The 22,891-nt window shown below is 40.7% G+C and overlaps 2 protein-coding genes and 1 long non-coding RNA gene across 3 annotated transcripts in view; 1 reads left to right on the top strand and 2 right to left on the bottom strand.

Annotated features, from left to right (window-relative positions):
* Window positions 1-875: 875 nt before the first annotated feature.
* On the bottom strand, window positions 876-11,377 carry zgc:162193 (TRPM8 channel-associated factor homolog). The gene is made up of 13 exons (XM_061826465.1): window positions 11,130-11,377; window positions 10,616-10,671; window positions 9,771-10,427; window positions 8,326-8,542; window positions 7,926-8,217; window positions 7,519-7,820; window positions 7,206-7,380; window positions 7,034-7,128; window positions 5,976-6,186; window positions 3,084-3,320; window positions 2,582-2,805; window positions 2,382-2,495; window positions 876-2,267 (listed from the first exon to the last, which is right to left on the bottom strand). Exons 3-13 carry the CDS (start codon window positions 10,409-10,411, stop codon window positions 2,025-2,027), a joined length of 2,751 nt encoding a protein of 916 aa, XP_061682449.1. The 5' UTR covers window positions 10,412-10,427; window positions 10,616-10,671; window positions 11,130-11,377; the 3' UTR covers window positions 876-2,024.
* A 58-nt stretch (window positions 11,378-11,435) lies between these two features.
* pnkp (polynucleotide kinase 3'-phosphatase) overlaps window positions 11,436-22,891 on the top strand; it is an 11,816-nt gene continuing 360 nt past the window's right edge. The window contains exons 1-17 of the mRNA XM_061826470.1: window positions 11,436-11,694; window positions 11,916-11,962; window positions 12,107-12,382; window positions 12,450-12,752; window positions 13,030-13,109; window positions 13,195-13,252; window positions 13,372-13,479; window positions 14,057-14,128; window positions 14,313-14,361; window positions 16,226-16,296; window positions 16,419-16,511; window positions 16,682-16,778; window positions 16,864-16,925; window positions 19,380-19,489; window positions 22,485-22,572; window positions 22,663-22,730; window positions 22,864-22,891. The exon at window positions 22,864-22,891 is cut by the window's right edge and continues 360 nt beyond it. Of these exons, the coding sequence (XP_061682454.1) occupies window positions 11,574-11,694; window positions 11,916-11,962; window positions 12,107-12,382; window positions 12,450-12,752; window positions 13,030-13,109; window positions 13,195-13,252; window positions 13,372-13,479; window positions 14,057-14,128; window positions 14,313-14,361; window positions 16,226-16,296; window positions 16,419-16,511; window positions 16,682-16,778; window positions 16,864-16,925; window positions 19,380-19,489; window positions 22,485-22,572; window positions 22,663-22,730; window positions 22,864-22,891 (1,731 nt within the window). The 5' untranslated portion in view covers window positions 11,436-11,573. The remainder of the gene's footprint in view (window positions 11,695-11,915; window positions 11,963-12,106; window positions 12,383-12,449; window positions 12,753-13,029; window positions 13,110-13,194; window positions 13,253-13,371; window positions 13,480-14,056; window positions 14,129-14,312; window positions 14,362-16,225; window positions 16,297-16,418; window positions 16,512-16,681; window positions 16,779-16,863; window positions 16,926-19,379; window positions 19,490-22,484; window positions 22,573-22,662; window positions 22,731-22,863) is intronic.
* On the bottom strand, window positions 19,402-21,981 carry LOC133504336 (uncharacterized). Its single transcript, XR_009795931.1, has 3 exons — window positions 21,947-21,981; window positions 19,713-19,776; window positions 19,402-19,509 (listed from the first exon to the last, which is right to left on the bottom strand). It is a non-coding gene; the product is annotated as an uncharacterized LOC133504336 (long non-coding RNA).

The raw sequence follows: 22,891 nt of genomic DNA, 5'->3' as shown, positions 1-22,891 counted from the left end.
AAGGAAGGCACGTTCATTTGCAATGCGTGTCATTTAGACATTATACGACGATCACCTTGTTATGATAAATAAATAGTAATGAATTACCGTGCCACTGAACCAATCAACATTTATCGGGAAACAAACTGTCCGAGGCTGTTTTTCAGTCAGTAATTTGGAGTTATATAGTAAAAATAATAATTTGTATCTCATATATTTTCACTGCATCCTATTGATTGTTTTCAACCACGTGACTACATCCGGGGCACCTGGCCGTGTTGGATGGGTTCACTATACTGCCACGCTGTCCACGCTAATGGTTTTGTATATAGACCAGAGTTACACAAATATTCGTACGACTGTTAAAAGTGACGCACGATGACTAAAAAGACTGGAAAATTATCGGTGCTCATTAGATGTTGTTTAAATAAACCGTTACAACAAGAAGTGTGCTTTGATCGACAATATCGGCCCATACGCCTTGGGAGAAAAACAAATGGAGCACACAATTGTGGGCGTCGGTAACCTATCCAGACATCGTCCACTATCTCCTCTTCTCAACAAGCGCTTATACCGTGGACCAACTAAAGAATTGCAAAAGTCTGGAGGGCTACAACCAATTCATCAATGGCTGGGTTCATCATGCGCTGGTATCCATTGTAAGCACATTGCTAAGGTTAGTGTACCGCACAATGCAATTGAAATATGTATCTCGTGGTTACAGTCAGCGTTGTGTTAAATTATGTTGATTATACCAACGAAAGAGGTGTAATTATTATTTTCATTTTTGTTACCGGAGGTGGGGGGGGGGGGTTTGACCGGGACAAGTCCCAAGTGTAGCCCACACATTTTTCTCCACTTCCACAGCTACATTTTTAACTCAACTCACGACACAGCTAGAGGTGCGGTTATTTGTTTTTGCAAACTTATTTTAATAAAACAGAAAATATAGATTTTGGAGACATGCATTGCATTCACACACGAGTATTGTGGTTGACTGTTAGATCGACTCTGTTAATACGAGACAGCCACAGTTGTCTGCGTTTGGTTACTAACTGCTCCGTTTTCTCGCACTGGTTCTTGATCACAGCTGACAGTCGAAAGAAAGACGTTTTACAGCGGCCGTTTGAGCAACTGATAACATAGCAGTGCGCCCCAATTCATACGCCTTTCTGAAATGATTCCTGCTTAGTTACATGTGTTTACGTAAATTCACCAAACCAAGATGGCACCCGCGTTCTAAATCGGAAGCTTGTGACATCAGTCAAAAACAGTCTAAACTGTATATATAAGACATTCATTAAGAATACCGTAAATTGTTTGCTCCCCCTATTACACTTGTGGACTGATAATGGTTTATTCTCTGAGATTTTTCTCTACTGGTGTTAAGTACTTGCACCACACCTCCAATGCATATTTTTGATGGGGAATTAGGAATGCTGCTCAAGCTTTTGACTCATTACATTTGTAAAGTTAATGACTGCCTCCTTTGATTGAGTTATTAAAACGCCACCTGTGACAGTCACGTTCTCACAGTGACATTTATTCTTTTGATCCTAAATGATTAGTCGTGAAATAATTAAACTGTGTTTTGTGAGTGCACAAGCATTGACATCTTCCCAATCTGGTTTAACCTAAACAGGCAAGCATTATCCATCCTTTTTCAATAGCACTAATCTTGTGGGAAGCCACCCGAGCTGATTTCAGATCAACCGAAGACTAAGGTACTTCTAAAATGGTCCAATTTTTTTTCAAGAATACCAAAAACAATACGTACACAACAGATTAAAATGCATTCAAAACCCGACTAGGTTATTCCCTATTGATTGTATGATTCATTACTCCTAAGTGTTTTAATAAACCAAAGTTTTATTGCCTTTTCCCCCTCATATGAAAAATAAAAATTCACCTGTGATAAAGGAACAAATTATTTTGTGGTGTTTGTTTCGCAGTAGTGCAACACTAACCCAGCAAAATATAATCGCAAAAAAAAGTTTGACACATTTACTTGCTCTCTGCACACCAATCATGAGCACTCTTAACGTTCAACCAAACCGGACCATTGGGTGGTCCACCCAGCTAGGAAAGTTGGATAGTTTCTCCTCAGTAGCCCTATCTATGGGCCAGCTCCAGGCCTTAAAGAATCCACACAGGTTCATTCCCACAGTTTTGGAGAAGGTCTCTGCATACAAGTTCATCTTTCCGTTGTTGTCCTGTGGATAATTGCTTATCTTGTGGTAGGCAACAAATACCCTTTTAAAGGCACCCCAGCCAAATCTTTCCTGGAGCTGTGAAAATAAACGTTTCATTCATCATCAATGACTGTTCTGAATGAGGTCTAACACGTGTTTCAATCTTTTATAAGACATGTACATTGACAAAGTGAGGTCCCTGTTTGTTACCTGCAAGTATGTTTCAAGAGCCACCCATACCTCCCACTTACTGAGTGGGCGGCCTTCTTTTACAAATTTCTCCAATCGACTCTTTCTTTTCTCTGGGGTGACATCTCCATGACACTGTATTGAAGAACCAATGAGATGATATGTGAATCGACACAATCGCATCATAGTTGCCCAATCAAAGAAGAAGAAAAAGTGTTCACCTTTTCCTTGTTGAGCCCAATCACCTCCTCGTGTACATACACCGACCAAAGGTTGCATGTACACTCCGTGGTATGTGGCCGGAACTCCCAGCAATCTCTCTGCTGATTGTGTCCGAGTTCGTGGATTGGGCCCCACATGCCTTTTGTCTTGGCATTCTCAATGTCAACCAGTTCATATGCTGAGGCCTTGTGCATCATGACGGGGTAACCAGAATGCATCCAACCTGAAGAGTGAAAGAAATTATGTGCATGTACTTCTCAACTCACTCGTCAAGTGAACATCAACATCAACATTATAAATAAAGTTGTTTGATAAAATGTTTTCCTCTCTCTTCCTGGTTTACAGTCTTGAGTTATAGAGCTTAGTTGTACCATGATATGTTTTGGATAGACCACCTAAAACTGTTCTGTAAGTGACATCCCAGAGTGTCATGGAAGTGCGTTCCCATTATGGTGTTTGAAACGTTATACAACATTTGCGACACTTAACAAATGTACATACCATTCGAAATCTGCACATCTGCTACAAAGCGTTCTTTGCGGGGGAATTTGTGTGGTTTGGCAGCCAGGTCAGCAATGCCTCGCATGATCCTGTCCCAGAGTGTTGCCAGTAAATCTGGTCGATCCAGATTCCGAATGACATCTGACGGTACAGTGAGTACGACATTTTCAAACTCCAACTCTGCCCAAGGGGAAGGAGCTGTTCGCAGCATGCTCCAGTCGGCTAGTGTTGTCACACCTGAAAAGAGCACAGGGGTACTGTATCTATATATACATTTTTCCGACTGCATCAAGGTATAATTATGAATGTCAAAATGGGCAAAAAAACATGTGAAAGAAATATTGATCTCCTTGGATGTGGGTAGGATATTTGTATTGTCTTGCAAAAATGTTATGTTCACAAGAACAGGCAGACGTGACTAAAAACCTTATTATGTTGGTGAGGCACACACAGTTACCGCTGTACGTAATGTTTTTAATTTGTTTTGTCTCATACTTGTGGCGTGGAAGTGGTTCTTATTCCCACAGACACTCACATTTACATTGCATGGTAACAAGAACATTTAAGATTTTATTACATTTATAGGCTCCAAAATGCCATTATTGATTAATTTGATTTTTTTTCCAGTGTCGGGTCTAAAGTTACATTGTGGATATTGATCCAATATATTTTTTAATAAGCATTTTGATTTTCTTTCCAATACTGGCACTTGTTGCTTGTGAAGTAACTGCGCTATTTGCACAATTAACATCGTATCGGATTATCGCAGTACTAGTCACTTCAAACTGCATACATTTCTTGATGTTTACTTGACTGTTAGTCATTTCAAACTGCTCTAATTGCTAGAGGACTCGACATCATTTTGCACAATTGTCAAACGTATTGGCATTACCTCATTAATGCTAACATTTTATTGTTCTGTGACTGAGTTTTTATGTCTCAAAAGTATCCTCTGTCAATTGACTGTTGATTGTCATACTAGAGCAGCGCCAACTACCGGAGAAAAATTCCTTATTTTTGACATACTTGGCAATGATATTCAACCATTATCAGGCCAAGACACTTATTTTATACTTGAACAATCTCACAGCATATCTAAAAACTAAACCACTACAAAATATGGATATAGTGGTCAACCACAGTGAAGAAAATATGTATTTCAACACCCTGCTATATTGCAAGTTCTTCCACTTAGAAATCATGGAGGGGTCTGAAATTTTTATCGTAGGTGCATGTCCACTGTGAGAGAGATAAACTAAAAAGAAAATCCGGAAATCACAATGGATGATTTCTAACAATTTATTTGTGTGATACAACTGCAAATAAGTATTTGAACACCTGAGAAAACCAATGTTCATATTTGGTACAGTAGGGTTTGTTTGCAATTACAGAGGTCAAACTTTTGCTGTAGTCGTTCACCAGGTTTGCACACACTGCAGGAGGGATTTTGGCCCATTCTTCCACACAGATCTTCTCAAGATCAGACAGGTTTCTGGGCTGTCGCTGAGAAACACGGAGTTTAAGCTCCCTCCAAAGATTTTCCATTGGGTTTACGTCTGGAGACTGGCTGGGCCACGCCAGAATCTTGATACTCCTCCTCTTGATACTCCTTGTTTTTCCTGGCTGTGTGCTTCGGGTCATTATCAAGTTGAAAGACCCAACCACGACCCATCTTCAATGTTCTGACTGAGGGAAAGAGGTTGTTCCCCAAAATCTCACAATACATGACCGCGGTCATCCTCTCCTCAATACAGTGCAGTCGTCCTGTCCCATGTGCCAAAAAACACCTCCAAAGAATGATGCTACCACCCCCATGTTTCAGAGTAGGGATGGTGTTCTTGGAATTGAACTCATCATTCGCCTTCCTCCAAACACAGTTAGTGGAATTATGACTAAAAAGTTCAATTTTGGTCTCATCTGACCACAAAACTTTCTCCCATGACTCCTCTGTATCATTCAAATGGTCATTGGCAAACTTAAGACGGGACTTGACATGTGCTGGTTAAAGCAGGGGAACCTTCCGTGCCATGCATGATTTCAAACCATGACGTCTTAGTGTATTTCCAACAGTCACCTTGGAAACGGTGGTCCCAGCTCTTTTCAGGTCAATGACAAAGTCCTGTCGTGTAGCCATGGGCTGATTCTTCACCTTTCTAAGGATCATTGAGACCCCATGAGTTGATATCTTGCATGGGGCTCCACTCCGATTGAGATTGACCATCATGTTTAGCTTCTTCTATTTTCTAAAGATTGCTCCAACAGTGGACCTTTTTTCACCATTCTGCTTGGCAACTTCTTCGTAGCCCTTTCCAGCCGTGTGGAGTTGTACTATTTTGTCTCTGGTGTCTTTGGACAGCTCTTTGGTCTTGGCCATGTTATAAGTTTGATTCTTAGTGATTGTATAGGGTGGACAGGTGTCTTTCTGTAGCTAACAACCTCACATAGATGCATCTGATTCAGGATAATACATGGAGTAGAGGTTGACTTTTAAAGGCGGACTAACAGGTCTTTGAGGGTCCGAATTCAAGCTGATAGACAGGTGTTCAAATACTTATTTGCAGCTGTATCACACAAATAAATGGTTAAAAAAAAATCATATATTGTGATTTCTGGATTTTTCTTTTTAGATTATCTCTCTCACAGTGGACATGCACTAACGATGAAAATTTTAGACCCCTCCATAATTTTCCAAGTGGGAGAACTATGGCAGGGTGTTCAAATACTTATTTTCTTCATTGTAGGTACCTCGTGCGATCGAATAGAAAAGTATTTTTGTTCCGTCTGTGACTACATCGCTGGCATGGACAGAGTAGTAAAGATCTATTAGTTTTGTAAAGAATAGTTTTCAAGCCAATTAAGTGAATCAGAGAAGCCCAATCACATTATACTCACCAGATTTATAGTAAGGGGCCGGCACAGCTACCTGCACGATGACCTCTACCGCTTCCATTTTGGTTTTAGGTGGGGCCACCAAGTAGATGAGACCTCCCCACAAATTCCACACCTGCAACATCTCAGTCTTGATAGGAAACTGCTCATGAACACTGGGCGCTCTCTTCAGCTCGGCAGCCTTAAGATAGTCTGTTTGACAACCGATTTGGACCTGTGGTGGAATAGAAATGATGATTTTTTTTCTCTTTTTTGGGGCAAGGAATATTCTGAAGCAACACCAGCTAAAATTCCTTATGTACTCTAAATCAATTTATTCTTTTCTATAGCGCTTGTCTTTATCAGGGTCACGTGTGAGCTGAATTTATCGCAGCTGACCTTGGGTGAGAGGTGGCATACACGCATCAATTGCAACCCATAACATCCATCTATTGTCATTTCAAGTCACATCTATTTACAGTCCTCAATGGACATAACATGCTTGTATTTTGGATCAAGGAGGAAGCTGGGAAAACAATCTACACAAGCATGAGGAAATGTGAAACCCCACACAGAAGGGCCTGAATCCAGATTCAAACTCTGAACCTGTTCAGGCTGTTTAAAATAGAAACTGACAATTGTTGTCACACCTCAAAGTTATTTTAATCATCAATGAGTTGGGAATTGTCCATCAATTTTGGACAATTGAATGCTTCGGACTTGGTGCAAAAAGTACAGAGAAAGCTGTTTCTGTTCCCCAGTTTACAAAGCAAGACCAATGAAGGGAGTATTGGATGAGGATGGTGTGGAGGAATCTGATAACATTGATATTATCTTAGAGAAGGTGGAGCTATTGTCTGATTTTCTTGAATTTTTCAGTTCATTTTATAGTGTCCCCAAACTTTTCTCTTAATATTGTAGCTACACAAATATGGCACTTTAGTAAAACTACAATGATGGCTCAGAATATTAAACTGCTGCTGATTTGAGCATCAGCCCACTGGAATAGATTCACCATGAAGCAACAGAAATACAACATATCATAGTGATAATAATCATTTGAATGTATTTGTGTGCCGTACCTTCCATCCTTTGTTGACAATCTGTGGAGGCATCGCTATGTAGGTCTTCATACCATGAGAGAGGTAGAGACCAGTACTGATCCACTCTTCGCTGTCTGACACATAAAGTGAAACACAGTCATGTTAATATAATGTAGTGCTGTATGTAGGTTGAAGCTCCACACGGCCTAACCTGCTGTGTTGACGCTCAATGGAATCCTGTGATTATAAACAACAGGCAACAAGGGGATCTGCTTGATGAGGTAAGGCAGCAGGCTGTCAGGATTGGGGCAAGTCTTATAAACTTCTGAGCCCACATTAAGCAGGAGATGGTCTTTGGGATTCTTCACTGGGCAGGTGTCACACACCTTAAAAAAAACAATAATACGTAGTACATGAAAGGACTATGCATTGACAGTGTGCATAACAGCTACTGTGTGTCAACCAGCATCAGCAACCAAGGACATGATTGATCAACGAAAGTTTTCATTATGTTGTCTATCTACCTGTGGCATCCCCGATTTCTTCAGGACATGCGTAAGGGTGGACAGGACCTGAGCATATGAACAGCGATCATGGGCATTCATTTTTAGGAAGGCGGCACAGTCCTTGCCAAGCTTTGTAAGGCATTGCTCCTCATCCTTGGTAAGATCCTCTCCCTCAGTTACATGAGCAGCAAAGCGTTGTAGAAGGTGGCGGAAGTGGTAGGTGTCTTTGCCAGTCTGGCTGGGATCATGGGCTTTGAAACGACCACCCCGAATGGTTCCACTCAACAAGCTCAAGCCCATTTTGTTCAGGATCTTGTTCCCTGCCATTACAATCAGTGCCAATAAGGATGTTCGACAAGTATCATATACAGTATTACAACAGGAGCTGAGAAAACCCTAATCACTCTTACAGCTGAGTATAATACCTGCGAAATCTGTGAGTGGGTTTTGGCCACTGTGTTGCTGTGCCCAGTACCAAGCATGGCCACCAATCAGCAGGCCTCCTCCCTCCGCCACAAAGTTCTGAATCTCCTGTGCATGTTTGTCACTGTAGGCTGAACACACAAATACACTCAGGTCTTTCCTGAAGTCGCTCTTTTCACACTTAAACCAGGATTTCTTGAGAACGTCAAGGGCGTCATGTTGAAGAATGCCAACAGTCCCATGTCGGCCATCATCCAACCAGTGAATGGCGTTGGTCCAAAATGGAGTCAGCTCCTGTGATCAACCAAATAAAAAGTATCTTCATCACATGATAACATTTAACAGGTCAGCACATAACTGTATGAGATGAGATGAGATGATCAATGTATTCGTTAACTTTACCTCTCGTCCCAGAAAACCTTCATGGCTCACAAGAATAATGCGTCCAAGCCCATAATAGGAGGCTGCCAGAAATGGACGGTCATCTTCTGTCTTCGCAATAGGGAAGGCGAGTCGTCCGTGAATCAGAATCTCAGAAGCAATCGCACCGCCTGAAATGTCAAACTCAGATATCCCCTGAAGTAAGAACTCCAGGTCGCCCTCAAACTCCTTGCCCAATCTGCATTAAGAACAGCAAAAAGGTTTGATTAGCAGATTGAAAGAAAAAAAAGGCAGCCAGGCATGCGCATAGATAGCCACTAGGTGGTGCTAAACCATAATTTGGTTTACTCTGAGCCAGATAAAAAGTGCCTTTTGTTGCAGGCTTTTTTTCTTCTTCGTCAATATTTAAAAGAAAAAAATACCCTCTTCGTCATCAATTTTACATAAGAGTTTGAAAATCTAGTGAACATTTATTTGAGTCTCTGGGAGAATTGTACCTATGCTCCAGCCTTGTCATTAGCCACAATCCTCACAAAACCTGTCATTTGAACTAATTATTACACGCAACAGTTTCAAGACATTTGGCGGGTTTTAGGGCCCCTGAGGGTGCGAAAATGACCTCCGAAAAGTCAGTAGACTTTCTCACAGATTACTTTTTTCCATGGTACCAAAAGAATAACTGTGCTTTCGTGGGGGAAAAACCCCATCAATTTCAAGCATGGCAATACTCTAAGAAATACAAGCAGGAACTCTTCAGTCACGAGTTTGAGGGAAGTAAGAATTGTGAAGAAATTATATTTTGAATTTAAATAGCTTTAGATTTTGATTGATTTAAATATAACCTCCTAATAACCTTAAGCTGCAAATTCAAAATATGACTATTTACAGTTCCTTAAAACAGAGAAACTCTGTTGTGTAATAAATTTGAATAGTCCATGTTACGTTTTTAAAAAAAATACTGTTGTCAATTGGGAGGTTTGTTCAGAAACATTTCAAATTTTATTTTGACCGATGATGAGTTGAAAATTATGTTCTTTATCTACAATTTATGAAAATGTGAGGAAAACATCTTTTTCATAAAAAATTAAAATACAGTGTAGTCCTATTTTTCTTACTTGTATGAATCATTTTTGCAAAGGGCATCCGTCCTTTTTGGGCAAGAGTACCTGCCCCAGAAATTCACGAGACAGAAGCACATCAGAGCTAACACAGCTGTACAATCTCACCGTGTACAGTACAACAAATATACTGTATGTGCCTATTCCATAGTAATCTGAGTGATGAATACCCATTGTACTCTTACACTTACAAATGTAAAGCTGTACGGTAAACATCAGTCAAGGATAAAATATGGAAAGAATCATAATTGTAAAAGTACATTATATTATTAATAACAGTGTGAATCCAGAGGAAAGAGATCAATGTACTTTATGTCTTAAAACTAAATAATGTTCAAATTTACGTACACCACACGCATCCATGAGGCTGGAACCTGAGGATAGACGGGCAACAACTCAGCTTCACCCGGATGTTCAGAGAAGTAGATCCCAGCCACACCAGACACTTTATTCCCTCCAAACCGAAGCAGTGTGTTCTCCTTTGGGTGGTCTGTGGCCCAACTCCATGCTTGCCCTCCAATCAACACTCCTCCGCCATTTTTCAGAAATGCCACCAGGTCCTTTGCATCAGTATTCAAGCTATAGGTGTCTGTTACATAAACATCAACGTTTAAATTCTTCTGGAACGCTCCCACAACTATAATTTGGAAGCTGGATTTTCTGTGGTTATCAGCCACTGCTTGAACGCTTTTGTTGACCCCGACTGACAGGTTGCGTGATCTATCTCCTTTGAGCCAAAACAGTGCATTTTCTACCAGAGTGTCAAATGATGTCAAGTACCCCTCATGTCCCAGGACCACAATTCGTCCAGAGCCGTAATGGGAGGCAGCCATCAAGACTTCGCCTTTGCTGTTCATCACCAAAGGAAATGCATCTTCTCCGGTCAGTATTAGGGCACTGGGAACGGAAGAGCCACGGAAGTCCAGCTCTCTCAAGCCTCTCATCAGGGACAAATAGTCTCCCTCACTGAGATTTTGATGGGTCGACATTGTGTAAAGTGAATCTCTGCAATCAAATGCAATTACAAATGAGTGTGAATTACAAAAAAAAAAAAAAAATAGTCACCATACATTGGTGAAAGATATTGCTAAACCTTGGATGCAATCAAATAGAAACATTTGAGCGGACTAAATTAGTTGTTCTCGACCAAGTGTCAACAAAGTCAACACGGTATCAGAATGTTATGTCGTTACCTGAGAGCGTGCACCTGAAGTCCAGGAATTGACAGTAGGCAAGTGCGTACTGTACACTAAAGCAACAAAGCAGAGGCGGGACATGAGTGAATAGAATAACCCACTGAGAGGTTTTGACAGACACTATTGGATAAACAGATGATAACGTGACTATGAGGATTCTTCGGAGTTTAATCGTTTACTCTTCAAGGGATACGCCCGGATAAACTTGCTAATCCAGTCCCATATTGATGTCACGTAATGCAAATAATAAAGTAAGGACTTCCAAGATACTCCAACACTATTAGTCCAAATACAAAAATTGCAAACATCCCTGTAGTGCTGGCGCTTCATCAACGGTAGTCTTGTTAAAAAATAATATCTCTCTCTGACAGTGACATGATCTTACAATTTTTAGTATATTGTGGTATATTGTACAGTGTTGTGTCATGTCGTCACCAACAGTAAACCCTCAAAATTAATCCCCCAAAAAGGGAAATTTGAAACGACTCAAATAAAACAAAAATCACCTTACTTAGACTGATGGGCTTGTCTTCCTTGCAAAAGAGAAAGGAAGTCAGTGGAACATATTTCTGGGAGTGACACACATACATTCTGCGCAGTTAAAAACAAGCAAACGTAATTTTATAAAAATACAGCGCATAGTTGAAATATTTATAAGACGCCTGACACGTGATAATGACAAAAAAAAATGGAAACCAAATGGTTGGCTAAAATATTTTCTACTTGGCATCCCGGAAAACTTTGGCGTTACCGGAACCTTCAAATTCAACACGTTTCACTGTAGTCCAATTAAACTGAGGGACCGAGGGTTAAAAAAAAAAAAAAGAAAAAAGAATCATACACAGACTGACAAGTTCTGCTGAAATTAAAATATCGTTCGGAGTTAAAATAAATCCTCCTGTCTTCCAGATATTGTTGACTTTAGTTCTTATTTTGATTTTATTTTGTTGCTGCAATGGCCTGCGTTCTGGTGAGTTCATCAGGGGCTCGGGTCCCTCTGGAGGATGGCCGAGCCTTGCTGTTGGGTCGGGGTCCCAACACCGGAGTCGTCGACAAAAAGTGTTCGAGACACCAGGGTGAATTCAATACTCGCGGGTTCAAATGCTTTCACTCACACTTCTGTCCAATTCGATGCTTTGTTGTGTATCGCTGCATAAGTCGTCTGTAATTATGTGTTGGTTCCGCTTACTCGCATTTGTTTTGCTTAATGCACAAATATCATGTGATTTTGAAATATCATCAGCGTTTGTTGTGCATGTGCTGTTGTCTGGTTGTGACAATCTTGTACTTGTTCCAGTGAAGGTGGTGGCGTGCTTTGCAGATCAGTACGTGGTGGTCACTCAGGTAGGAAAACAAACGAACAAAGGAAAGCTGTAGCTCTGTTACAAGTGATGGCATATTTGATTGTGTTGTCTTGATCCACACTACGTGTTGTACAGTTGACAACCACATAAAATGTATAACACAAGTATTATTATTCTTTAACAGCTTGGTCCCAATCCAAGTTTCCTGGAGGGTGAGAAACTTGGGCGTGCACAGTCTGGTAAACTCAATCACGGAGGCACCCTCTACCTGGTCAACCAGCAATACCCATTTAAAGTGTGTTTCACCTCAAGCTCAGCTAACGCTGCTCCCACTATGGTACACGGAGGGCTCAAAGATACAAACAATTCAAAAGGTGGGAAGAATGGGAAGGAAAAAGGGTCACCTTGGAGTCCACCTAAGCGGAGTATGAAGGATTTCTTTCCTACGTCTCCCATGAAGGTAAACTAAATTGGTTACCTATTTAGCTCAATTTTAGAGGAGATTTGTGACTGTCATCTCTGTGTAGTCTTCAAAAAGGCTGTTGAGCTCAGAGAGCGGACATCCTGATCCAAAACGCCAAAGAGGAGATGAGGACGCCTCTAGTGGATGGAATAAGGAGGAGGCGAGCGAAAACGAGGATGAGAAACGAATAGAAGAAAAGCTCAAGCAGCTCCAGGAGTTGGCAGAGACGGCCATGAGTCAGAAATATAACAAGAGAACCAAGCCTCCATCTTCTTCTTCTACCTCCTCACCCTGTATAAAAAGCATTTGGGAGCAGATTGGCAATCTCATGCTTTATACTGCAGTAGGTGTCAGAGGAAGTGACAAGGTGGGCACTGGTTGAATATCCCAACCTTAAAAATCGTGTTCAGTTATGACAAGAGTAGAATCGTTCAGCAAATTAAACAGAATTTTACAAGATTTTAAATTAATGATTTGATTGAATCTTTTTCTCAGTATTAAATGTTTAGAGTTGGTTGTCAAATCATAATGGACATCAATCACATTGTGCTCCCCCCAACTATTAAAACCACACGGAGGTATTCATTGCTATTGTGTAGGTGTTACAGTATTAACTGTTGTAATAGTTGCAATGTATTCTCCAGATTGCTGGGTTTGACATAGATGGCTGCATTATCACCACTAAGTCTGGCAAAGTGTTTCCCACTGCACCAGATGACTGGAAGTACGTATGTTTCCCTAATCCCCCAAAATTCAAATGGTTCTTGTCCCATACCATGTTTTGCTGTATTTGTGTGTACTGTCAACAGGATTCTCTACCCTGAAATTCAGCCTCGTTTGGCCACCTTATTTAAGAAAGGATACAAGGTGGGAGGACAAAACTTGACATTCTGTTATCATATTTAGGTATACTGTAAACATAAACATTAAAGCTCATTTAAATCATCGGTAGTGTTGATTTGTATTCTTATGTCCCTTTTCGCTAGGTGGTCTTTTTCACAAATCAGATGGGAATTGCTAGAGGAAAACTGAGGCCAGAAGTCTTCAAGTCCAAAGTGGAGGACATACTCGCCACACTACAGCTACCAGTGCAGGTATGCGTTGCGTTCAATAGTTTTGAGTGGCAAAGCAAAGAATTCTGCCCATGCCTGTGTGTGTTGCAAAAACGTGCAAAAACATGCTTGGTATGTTGATGGAAGCCTCAAAATTGCCCGTAGGTGTGGATGTGAGTGCGAATGGTTGTTTCAATGTGCGGTGCGATTGCCTGGCAACCAGTTCAAGGTGTTCCTCACCTACCGCTCGTAGATAGCTGGGATAGGCTCCAGCATGCCCTTGACCTTTGTGAGAATAAGCAGGACAAAAAAATTCATGACACCCAATAGAATAGATAAATAAAGAGCACGCATCATAAGATTATGGGTTTCCAAAGATAATATTTTTATTATTATTATTAGATTCTAGAATTCTTTTTGGGAGCATGCTTGTCTTGTAGCAGATTGACTGGTCAACTGGTTGTATAAGCAACGTGTAATCAGCTGTCTGAATGCAGTATATCCTGGATTCAAAATTACCGGTAGATTCATTTTCTCATTGTGCAAATGTGCAGTCAAAATTTGATCTACCTTTTTAATGTACACAAAGCTGATGTGTACATTGTGGTCTTTTCCAAAGGTGTTTGTAGCTGCTGGTCCGGGAATCTACAGGAAACCAGCAGTGGGAATGTGGAATCACTTGTGTGAAAGGGTATGTTTTGGTACAGCTCATTCAGACGTAAAACGTTAATTATTCATATTGAGATAGAAGTAAAAGGATGTCTTGCAAGAACTCGGATCAGTATTGTGTGGAATCGTTAAACCATTGGACTTAACATGGGGTTGTTTACATTCAATTCACTTTATTTCTTGTATTTTGTGTGGTTCCTACACAGGCCAATGATGGTGTTCATGTGGACTGCTCGCAAAGTTTTTATGTTGGAGGTGAGTTTTTATAGAAAGTCTAAGGTGTTAGGATACTTTTATTCTTTGCTACATTAATAACAATGTGTTACACTAAAAATGGTTTCATCTGTCTTCATCTCTGCTTTCTACTCTACTTTAAGAAAAGCTTGGCATAGCTTTAAGGTCCCATATTTTACCAAACGAACTTCTCCTAGTATTTGGGATGTTGCATTGAATCTTATAGTGAATGGAAAAATTATGTTTTCCTGCCAAGAGGCATGAAATCAAGTCATTTGAATTTCTCTGGCTTTTCTACATCACAAGTGAAGAGCTCTGCCAATTCCTTTTCCACTGTAAACATGGCAAACACATGCCCTCTCACAAGTGGGTCTTCTACATCAAGGTAGCCAATAAGAGGTAAGGGAGCATTCTTAGACAAATATGGACAAAGCAGATACAAAACTGGGTCAAACTGAAATAGGTAGACAATTATTTTTCTCGACACTAGTTTGACTAAGGCGGCATACTGGCTCATCTGGAAAGTGTTGGCCTCACAGTTCTGAGGACATGGGTTCAATCCCAGCTGTCCCTGTGTGGAGTTTGCATGTTCTCCCCGTGCCTGCGTGGGTTTTCTCCGGGCACTCCGGTTTCCTCCCTCATCCCAAAACATGCAACATTAATTGGACACTCTAAATTGCGCCGAGGTGTGATTGAGAGTGTGGCTGTTTGTCTCGATGTTGACTCTACTTTAAGAAAAGCTTGGCATAGCGTTAAGGTCCCATAGTTTACAAAACCAACTTCTTCTAGCGATTGGCTGGCAACCAGCTCCGGGTGTACCCCGCTTCCTGCCCATCGACAGCTGGGATAGGTTCACTCCCGCGACCCTTGTGAGGATAAGCGGCTAAGAAAATGGATGGATGGATTGATAAATTTGACTAAACAAGATGTTTTTTTGTTTGTTTTTTTAAGAAAATTGAGACTTTACACTAAGTTTATGGTAGAGAGTTACTATGGAGGTTTAAATATTTGGCACCTTTTATTAAATTCTTGAATTTGTATTACTATTGCATCATGTGACAAAAATACTGGATATCACTAACTAATCTTCAATAAATCAGAGAGTTAAAAGTAATATTATTGAAAACAAAGTCATTCTAAGGAGAACGGGTTGATCCCGCTTATAACCATAGGGACTCTGGATCATCAATTTTATGGACAACGCTTTTGTCTTGTTAGTCCTTCCATCAATGATCAGTGTTACTGAGTGTACAACTTTTATAATTCATTTCACAAATGCACGTTTAAAGAGTTGTATTTACCAACTCGGGGCTTTGTTAAATTTGACTTTATAACTGTAGGGGAAGCACTGCAAGAACAAAAAAAATGTCCATATTACATTCTTCATTCAATGCTGAGTGTAATAAAAAGCAAATTTATGTGAAAGTGTTTCAAAATGGGCGACAGAGTGGGGCAACTGGTTTGAGCATTAGCGTCAGAGTTCTGAGGACCCGGGTTCAAATCCCGTCTTTGCCCGTGTGGAGTTTGCATGTTCTCCCCGTGCCTGCGTGGATTTTCTCCAGGCACTCCGGTTTCCTCCCACACCCCAAAAACATGCATTAATTGAAGACTCTAAATTGCCCTTTGATGTGATTGTGAGTGTGAATGGTTGTTTGTTTCTTCCTGGAATTGGCTGGCAACCACTTCACAGTGTACTCCGCCTTCTACCTGAAGGTAGCTGGGATAGGCTCCAGCACTCCCGCGACCCTTGTGAGAATAAGCGCCTGAGAAAATGGATGGCTGTTTCAAAATGTTCCAGGTTAAAACATGTCAGATTATGAGACTCTTATAGTACTAGAAGGTGCATTGGATATGGGATACTCCATCATCTGCTTTTCCACTGAAGATGCTGCAGGTAGACCTGAGAACTGGGCTCCAGGCAAGAAGAAGAAGGATTTCTCCTGCAGTGACCGATTGGTTAGACCTCTTTGATCTCTTCTTGTTTTTTACACCCTTAAAAAACAGGCAGTAATTCATGCACAGGTGACCAATATATGACAGTTTATTGCATCACTCAATGTATTTTTCCACATCTGCAGTTTGCTTTGAATCTCAGTTTGCAATTCTACACTCCAGAGGAGTACTTCCTGGGCTGGAAGAGCGCGTCATACAATCTACCCGAATTTGACCCTGTGAGTGGAAAATATGTACTGTACTGCAATCTGAAGATTTTAAATGCTTGGAGCCAACTCTTTTTGAGTTACTCTATTTCACTGTCTGACTGCATGGCACCCAATACCACATATACTGCACGATCCACATTGTCTAGATTGATGTTTAAAATTGAAATGTGAATTCATAGAGAAAACTTGACTCCACCGCCAGGCTGTATGACCCGCCTTCTGCGTCTCTCACCTCGAGCAAGATAGAAGTCATTGTGGCCGTGGGTTTCCCCGCATGTAAGTGAACGCTGCGAGTGGTCCTCTGTCTTTCTTGCGGCTATCGCTCAACTGCATCCTCCTAATTGCCGTCTTTTCTTTTCAGCGGGCAAATCCACATTCTTCCATACCCATATTGTCTCAAAGGGTTATGACTATGTCAACAGGGTGAGTAGTCACAAGCCCTCACTGTGATTCTGTGGATTTGCAGTAAAAATAGATCCTCAATCCTAAATTACATTTACAGAGGGGTCCTCGGGTTACCTCCCAACAATTTGAGGTTCACAACTGCGCATGCCATAAAAATATGTTGCCATGTGGCTCATTAAGGCGCACTCAGTTAACAGCACAATTAATGTTTTTCATTTGAGGAATGTTAATTTATGGACGAAGAATCGTTTACTTCATTCAATCAGGATATTTTAAAGTTAGAAAAGAAAATCTATTTGTTTGTGCTACACCTTAAGGCAGAAATAAAGTCTGCCGGTCAAAATTTCCTGTTATATTGTAAACGTCCTTATCGTTTTTGTGACACGGGTTACTTACAGTGAAGAAAATAAGTATTTGAACACCCTGCTATATTGCAAGTTCTCACACATGGAAATCATAGAGGGGTCTGAAATTTTCATCGTAGGTGCATGTCCACTGTGAGAGAGATAATCTAAAAAGAAAAATCCAGAAATCACAATATATGATTTTTTTTTTAACCATTTATTTGTGTGATACAGCTGCAAATAAGTATTTGAACACCTGTCTATCAGCTTGAATTTTGACCCTCAAAGACCTGTTAGTCCGCCTTTAAAAGTCCACCTCTACTCCATGTATTATCCTGAATCAGATGCGCCTGTGTGAGGTCGTTAGCTGCATGAAGACACCTGTCCACCCCATATAATCCGAAAGACTCAAACTTGTAACATGGCCAGGACCAAAGAGCTGTCCAAAGACACCAGAGACAAAATTGTACAACTCCACATGGCTGGAAAGGGCTACGGAGAAATTGCCAAGCAACTTGGTGAAGAAAGATCCACTGGTAGAGGAATCATTAGAAAATGGAAGAAACTAAACATGAGGGTCAATCTCAATCAGAGTGGAGCCCTTGCAAGATATCACCTCGTGGGTTCTCAATGATCCTTAGAAAGGTGAGGAATCAGCCCAGGACCACATGGCAAGGCTTGGTCAATGACCTGAAAAGAGCTGGGACCGTTTCCAAGGTGACTGTTGGGAATACACTAAGACGTCATGATTTGAAATCATGCATGGCATGGAAGGTTCCCCTGCTTAAACCACCACATGTCAAGGCTCGTCTTAGATTTGCCAATGACCATGTGGATGATACAGAGGAGTCGTGGGAGAAAGTTTTGTGGTCAGATGAGACCAAAATGGAACTTTTTGGTCATAATTCCACTAACTGTGTTTGGAGGAAGACGAATGATGAGTTCCATCCCATAACCTGCCTATCCGTTCATGTTTTGGCTAGTCATGTCAGCTGACTCTGTCAGCATTTGACGCAGATCAGCCGTATGCAACACCCTTCCTCATTATCGTTGCTAGCTTTTTCACTCTCTGGCTAAATGTTGTCTTACTGTGACATCACATTTCAGGGAGTGACGGAACTTGCCGACTCTAAGTGACATTTCAAACAAAATCTTGAGACTGACTTTGACACTAATTTATTTTAATTAATTTTTAAATTTTAATTTCTGTTGTGTTGAGAATAAGTATTTTTTAATGAAATTTTAGCTACATTTGTACGCTAGACATAAAATACATTTCCTCTGGATTAGACCTTTAATCAGTATCTAAACAGTAGCTCTCAATTTGAAAACGGTTGGTGGCCCTTAGTCGAGAGGAAGTTGCATGCAAAATACAAAGTTCTGCACAGTTGGGGTTATGGTACCAAGGCATGTGAACATCCTGCCTGACTATAAGGCAGGCATTCCCTTTCTTTCCACAACGTGTCTCCATTTTATCCGCAAGCACTCATAAGTAGCAACGGTGAGGCAAATGCTCAGAAATGTTTACAACTGTAACGAGAAAAGGAGAGGGATAAAAGTTTTCGAAATACAAATGTCTTATAAATTAAATCTCTGGCTACAGGCAGAGTTGCTAATCGAAGTATAGAGGACAAAAACAAACCGTGGGATGCCTCTCAGGAAAGGAGCAACTTTTTTCAAGCTGTAGTTTTTCCCCTTTTCACCCTGTAACTACCTCTTCCTACTCTTTTTTTTTTTTTTTTTTTCCCTCCCAACTAGTGCAAAATATTTGAACAATGCCACATCTTATTTTTACTGCCACTATGATGCAATCCATGAACTTTGAAACAGTTATTTCAGCACAGCCAGGTGTAAAGCATGAATAGGACAGTCATAAATATCTATGAATGGAACATCATTACATATGCCCAAGGATAAAATACCAGGTTTAGCGTTATGTTCACACAAGTTGAATATATTTCAAATTACACAACATTTCTGCTGCCCGTGGCCATGCAACTGAAAGGAGCTCGGGAAATTGAAATCAGGTGTCTTGATTGGAAGATGGGAGGGCATGAATGTGATAGAAGTCTGGGACATTTAAAGTCTCTCCTGCCATATGATGATTTTTTTTTTTCTGTTTCTTCAGGACATGCTTGGTTCGTGGCAGAGCTGTGTAGTGGCATGTGAACGTGCTCTGAAGGAGGGCCGCAGCGTCGCCATAGACAACACCAACCCTGATCCCGAGTCCCGAAAACGGTAGACCACAATGGGTTTTTCTGAGAAAAAAAAAAAAGGTACACAGTGAGGAAAAAGAAGTACCGTATTTTATGGACGACAGTGCAGACCGGTGAATAGAGCTCGCGCACTTGACGTCTGTCGTCACCATTTTCACTGTGCCATATTGCCAGTCAAACAGAGCTGCTCGACATTCTGGGAGATATTGAACCGGAGGAGAATATTCACAATGCCCGAGACTTACTGTGCTGTTGGTTGTCACAATAGATGAGACACTTCTTTAAAGAGATCATTCTATAGAATGCCATCTGAAAAGACCAGAAAAGATCGATGGATTTCGGCAATTAAACGTGATGAATGGTGCACAACAAAATACACACACCTGTCACTTAATTTCACATAGGAAATATTTTTAATGTCAAATTAAAAAGTATTTATAATGCCAAGTGGGCTAATTTGAGAACAATGCGTCTTAAAAAAAAAAATATATATATATATATATATGTCGCAGAGAGGTTTAGAGGTGTGTGTGCGTGTGTGTGTGTCTGCGTGCGCGAGCGTGTGGCCGCAATACGCTTCCATGTATGGAGGAGCCGACTCCCTATCCTCTTTTTTCCCAATCATAGTTAATGAATGCAGTTTGTGTAAAACCAGGGGTCATTTATTTAAATATTGGTATTTGTATTGAATACCAGCTGAAAAGACCAGAAAAGATTGATGGATTTTGGCAATTAAACATGATGGATGGTGCCCAACCAAATACTCAATGCCTGTGTAGCTATCACTTCATCAAGTAGGAATTATTCTTCTCAATCTCGAATAACCAACCAGTATTTATAATGCCAAGTTGACTCATTTGAGAACAATGTGTATTTAAAAAAAGAAAATAAACTGTCACAGAGAGATTTACGGAGATCAACGTGTGGTATCGATACACTTCTGTGTACGAAGGAGTCATCTCAGGCCTCTTTTTTTTTTCCCGATAATAGTTAATAAATGCAAGTTTTTGTAAAACCGGAGGTCATTTATTTAAATTTGTATTGAAAAAATCTGACTTGGTCCATCACGATGTGGGATTTATTCTTTATTGAGAACAGATCCAGCAACGAAGTATTTGTATCCGTCCAGACTTTTATACGCTTTCAAACTTTTCTGTGTAAATCTCGACGACTTACTCAGCATGTACCTGTGTATATCCAGTTGTCCAAGACAAGCGGAAGCAAATTAATATTCAAATTTCTTATTGGCGAAAACATCGACTTTGGCATAAAATATGGATCCTCTTTGCCAAGTGTCTCTCATTTTTCTACATACCTTCATTTATTATCACCTTCTAAATGTTTAACGGTATTGGACAAAACTCTGTGCGTTGTGCTATAAGACATATTTTCGTTTTGTCTCAACAGAGTTAGCATTGAACAGTGCTTTTTTTTGACCGGCAATATTTCCAGTCACGTGATTTCGGTGATGTAGGTGCACGAGCTCTCTAGGCTACACCCACTCTGTAGTGTTTCTTTGTTTTGTTTGTTGTTTTTTAACTTTCGGTCATTGAAAAGTTTTTTTCTGCTTGCAACAAGCATGATCGCTGTCACATCGCTGAAAGCCATGTATCCCACTGTGATAGGATAGGTTCATCAGCTCTGCACAGACTGCACACTGTGAGTGTGTTTGTAAGTGTCGAGGTACATTTTTCTTTTCATGAGTAAGATTCTTATTCTTCTACAGACAATTTAGATTCTGCTACACTCGCTGAAACTAGCATCTCCTTCCTTTTCTACACATTTGAAGCGTCTGCCCATGCCCAAACCCGAGTGCATTGTCGGGAACGGCCATCTTTGAACCATTTCATTCAAACAAGTTTTTCTTGTACTTTTAAACTTATAGCCACTAGTAAAAAACAAAAACAAAAACATTTTAACTGCAATCAGAAAACAGGCTGCGGGATTCACGTTGCCCGAAAAAAAAAAAAAAAAAAAAATTGCGACTTGTCGCCCGGAAAATACAGGAGGGGCCTGAAATTTTCATCTTGTGTGTATGTCGACTGAGACAATATATATTTTTTTCTTCAATCCAGAAATCACAGTGTATGATTTATTTATTTTTTATTTATTTAATTTTTTTAAATGTTACTGCTGCAAATAAGTGTTTGAAGAGTTTGGTACAGTCGCCTTTGCTTGCAATTACTGAGGTCAAATGTTTCCTTTGCTTTTTCACCAGTTTTGCATGCACACACTGTAGCAGGGATTTTGGCCCATTCCTCCACACAGATCTTCTCTCATACTTCCTTTTCCTCACTGTATATTTATCCATACTTTACAATTGAAGGCTTCAACTATTTAAAGAAATTTCAAGATTTGAGAAGAATATACTTTATCTTCTGCAGGTGGGGAGTTCTCTTTATTACTTGCATCTATAGTGAAAAGCACTGGTTTAAAAAGATCATCTTAAACTGAAAATGAAATCAATGGATGCACTGACTTTCATTTGGTGTCATGGCCCTGCCGGTCTCTGCCCTGGCCGTACTGGTCCCCAATGCGGCATGCACCTGCCGCAATTAGCCGAGGCGCACACCTGCGCCTCGGCTGTAGTAATTAAGTCCCAGTTATATAGAACCACAAATATGGTCTGGCCTTTGCCAGATCGTTGCTTCATGCCCTGTTCCCACAATCTCATTATCCCATTCCTGATCTCCCGTGTACTGACCCCTACCTGCCCACTGACCTGCCTCCTACGCTTGATGTCCTTGTCACTGCTGCTCCCGTTGACTGCTTGCCTGATCCCCGACACTGGACTGAATAATTAAGTTTCCCTAACTGCCTCTACATCTCCCAAGTCATCCATTTGGGTCCAAACCCGTGTTCTGGTCGTGGTCCGGTTGCAGCAGCACTTGGTCTCCATGGACATAATACTTTTGTTTTACATTGGCCACACTAGAATTCTGTCATTACTGGATGTCCCAGTTGAATGACTATTGAAAGAATAATTTTTTCGTTTGTGTCCAATTTTGTTCTTCCAGTTATGTGGATGTGGCCAAGGCAGCAGGGGTGTCCTGTCGCTGTTTTCACTTCTCTGCGACTCTGGAACAAGCCAAGCACAACAATCGAGTATGATTCATCTTTTTGCACTGTCACAGGTATTCTGTTGAGTAAAAGCTTGCCTTTTCATGCGTAATGCATTGTTGTTTTTGTCATCAGTTCCGTGAGATGGTGCCCTCAGAAAGCAAACATATGAAAGTTAATGACATGGTTTTCCAAAGCTATAAGTAAGTAACAAGGTCTGTTTACGTCCAGTCTTGGTTTTGCATGTGTTGCATTTTTTACACTAAGGGAGTCATTTTCTCTCTCTCTCTTTCTCTCTCTCTCTCTCTCCCCCTCTCTCTCTCTCCCAATGAGCAGGAAACACTTTGTTGCACCAGCTCTCTCT

Source organism: Syngnathoides biaculeatus, chromosome 8, assembly GCF_019802595.1.
Source record: "Syngnathoides biaculeatus isolate LvHL_M chromosome 8, ASM1980259v1, whole genome shotgun sequence".
NCBI lineage: Eukaryota > Metazoa > Chordata > Actinopteri > Syngnathiformes > Syngnathidae > Syngnathoides > Syngnathoides biaculeatus.
This window is presented reverse-complemented; position numbering and strand designations above follow the sequence as displayed.

What these genes read in the sequence shown, in the direction of transcription:
- zgc:162193 (XM_061826465.1), bottom strand. Translation starts at nt 10,411, where the DNA reads ATGTCGACCCATCAAAATCTCAGTGAGGGAGACTATTTGTCCCTGATG. An exon ending in GCCTCATGGATGCGTGTGGT is followed by an intron (nt 8,543 to 9,770) that starts GTACGTAAATTT and finishes TTCTTAATGCAG; the next exon opens with ATTGGGCAAGGAGTTTGAGG. An exon ending in CTCTTGAAACATACTTGCAG is followed by an intron (nt 2,268 to 2,381) that starts GTAACAAACAGG and finishes TTATTTTCACAG; the next exon opens with CTCCAGGAAAGATTTGGCTG.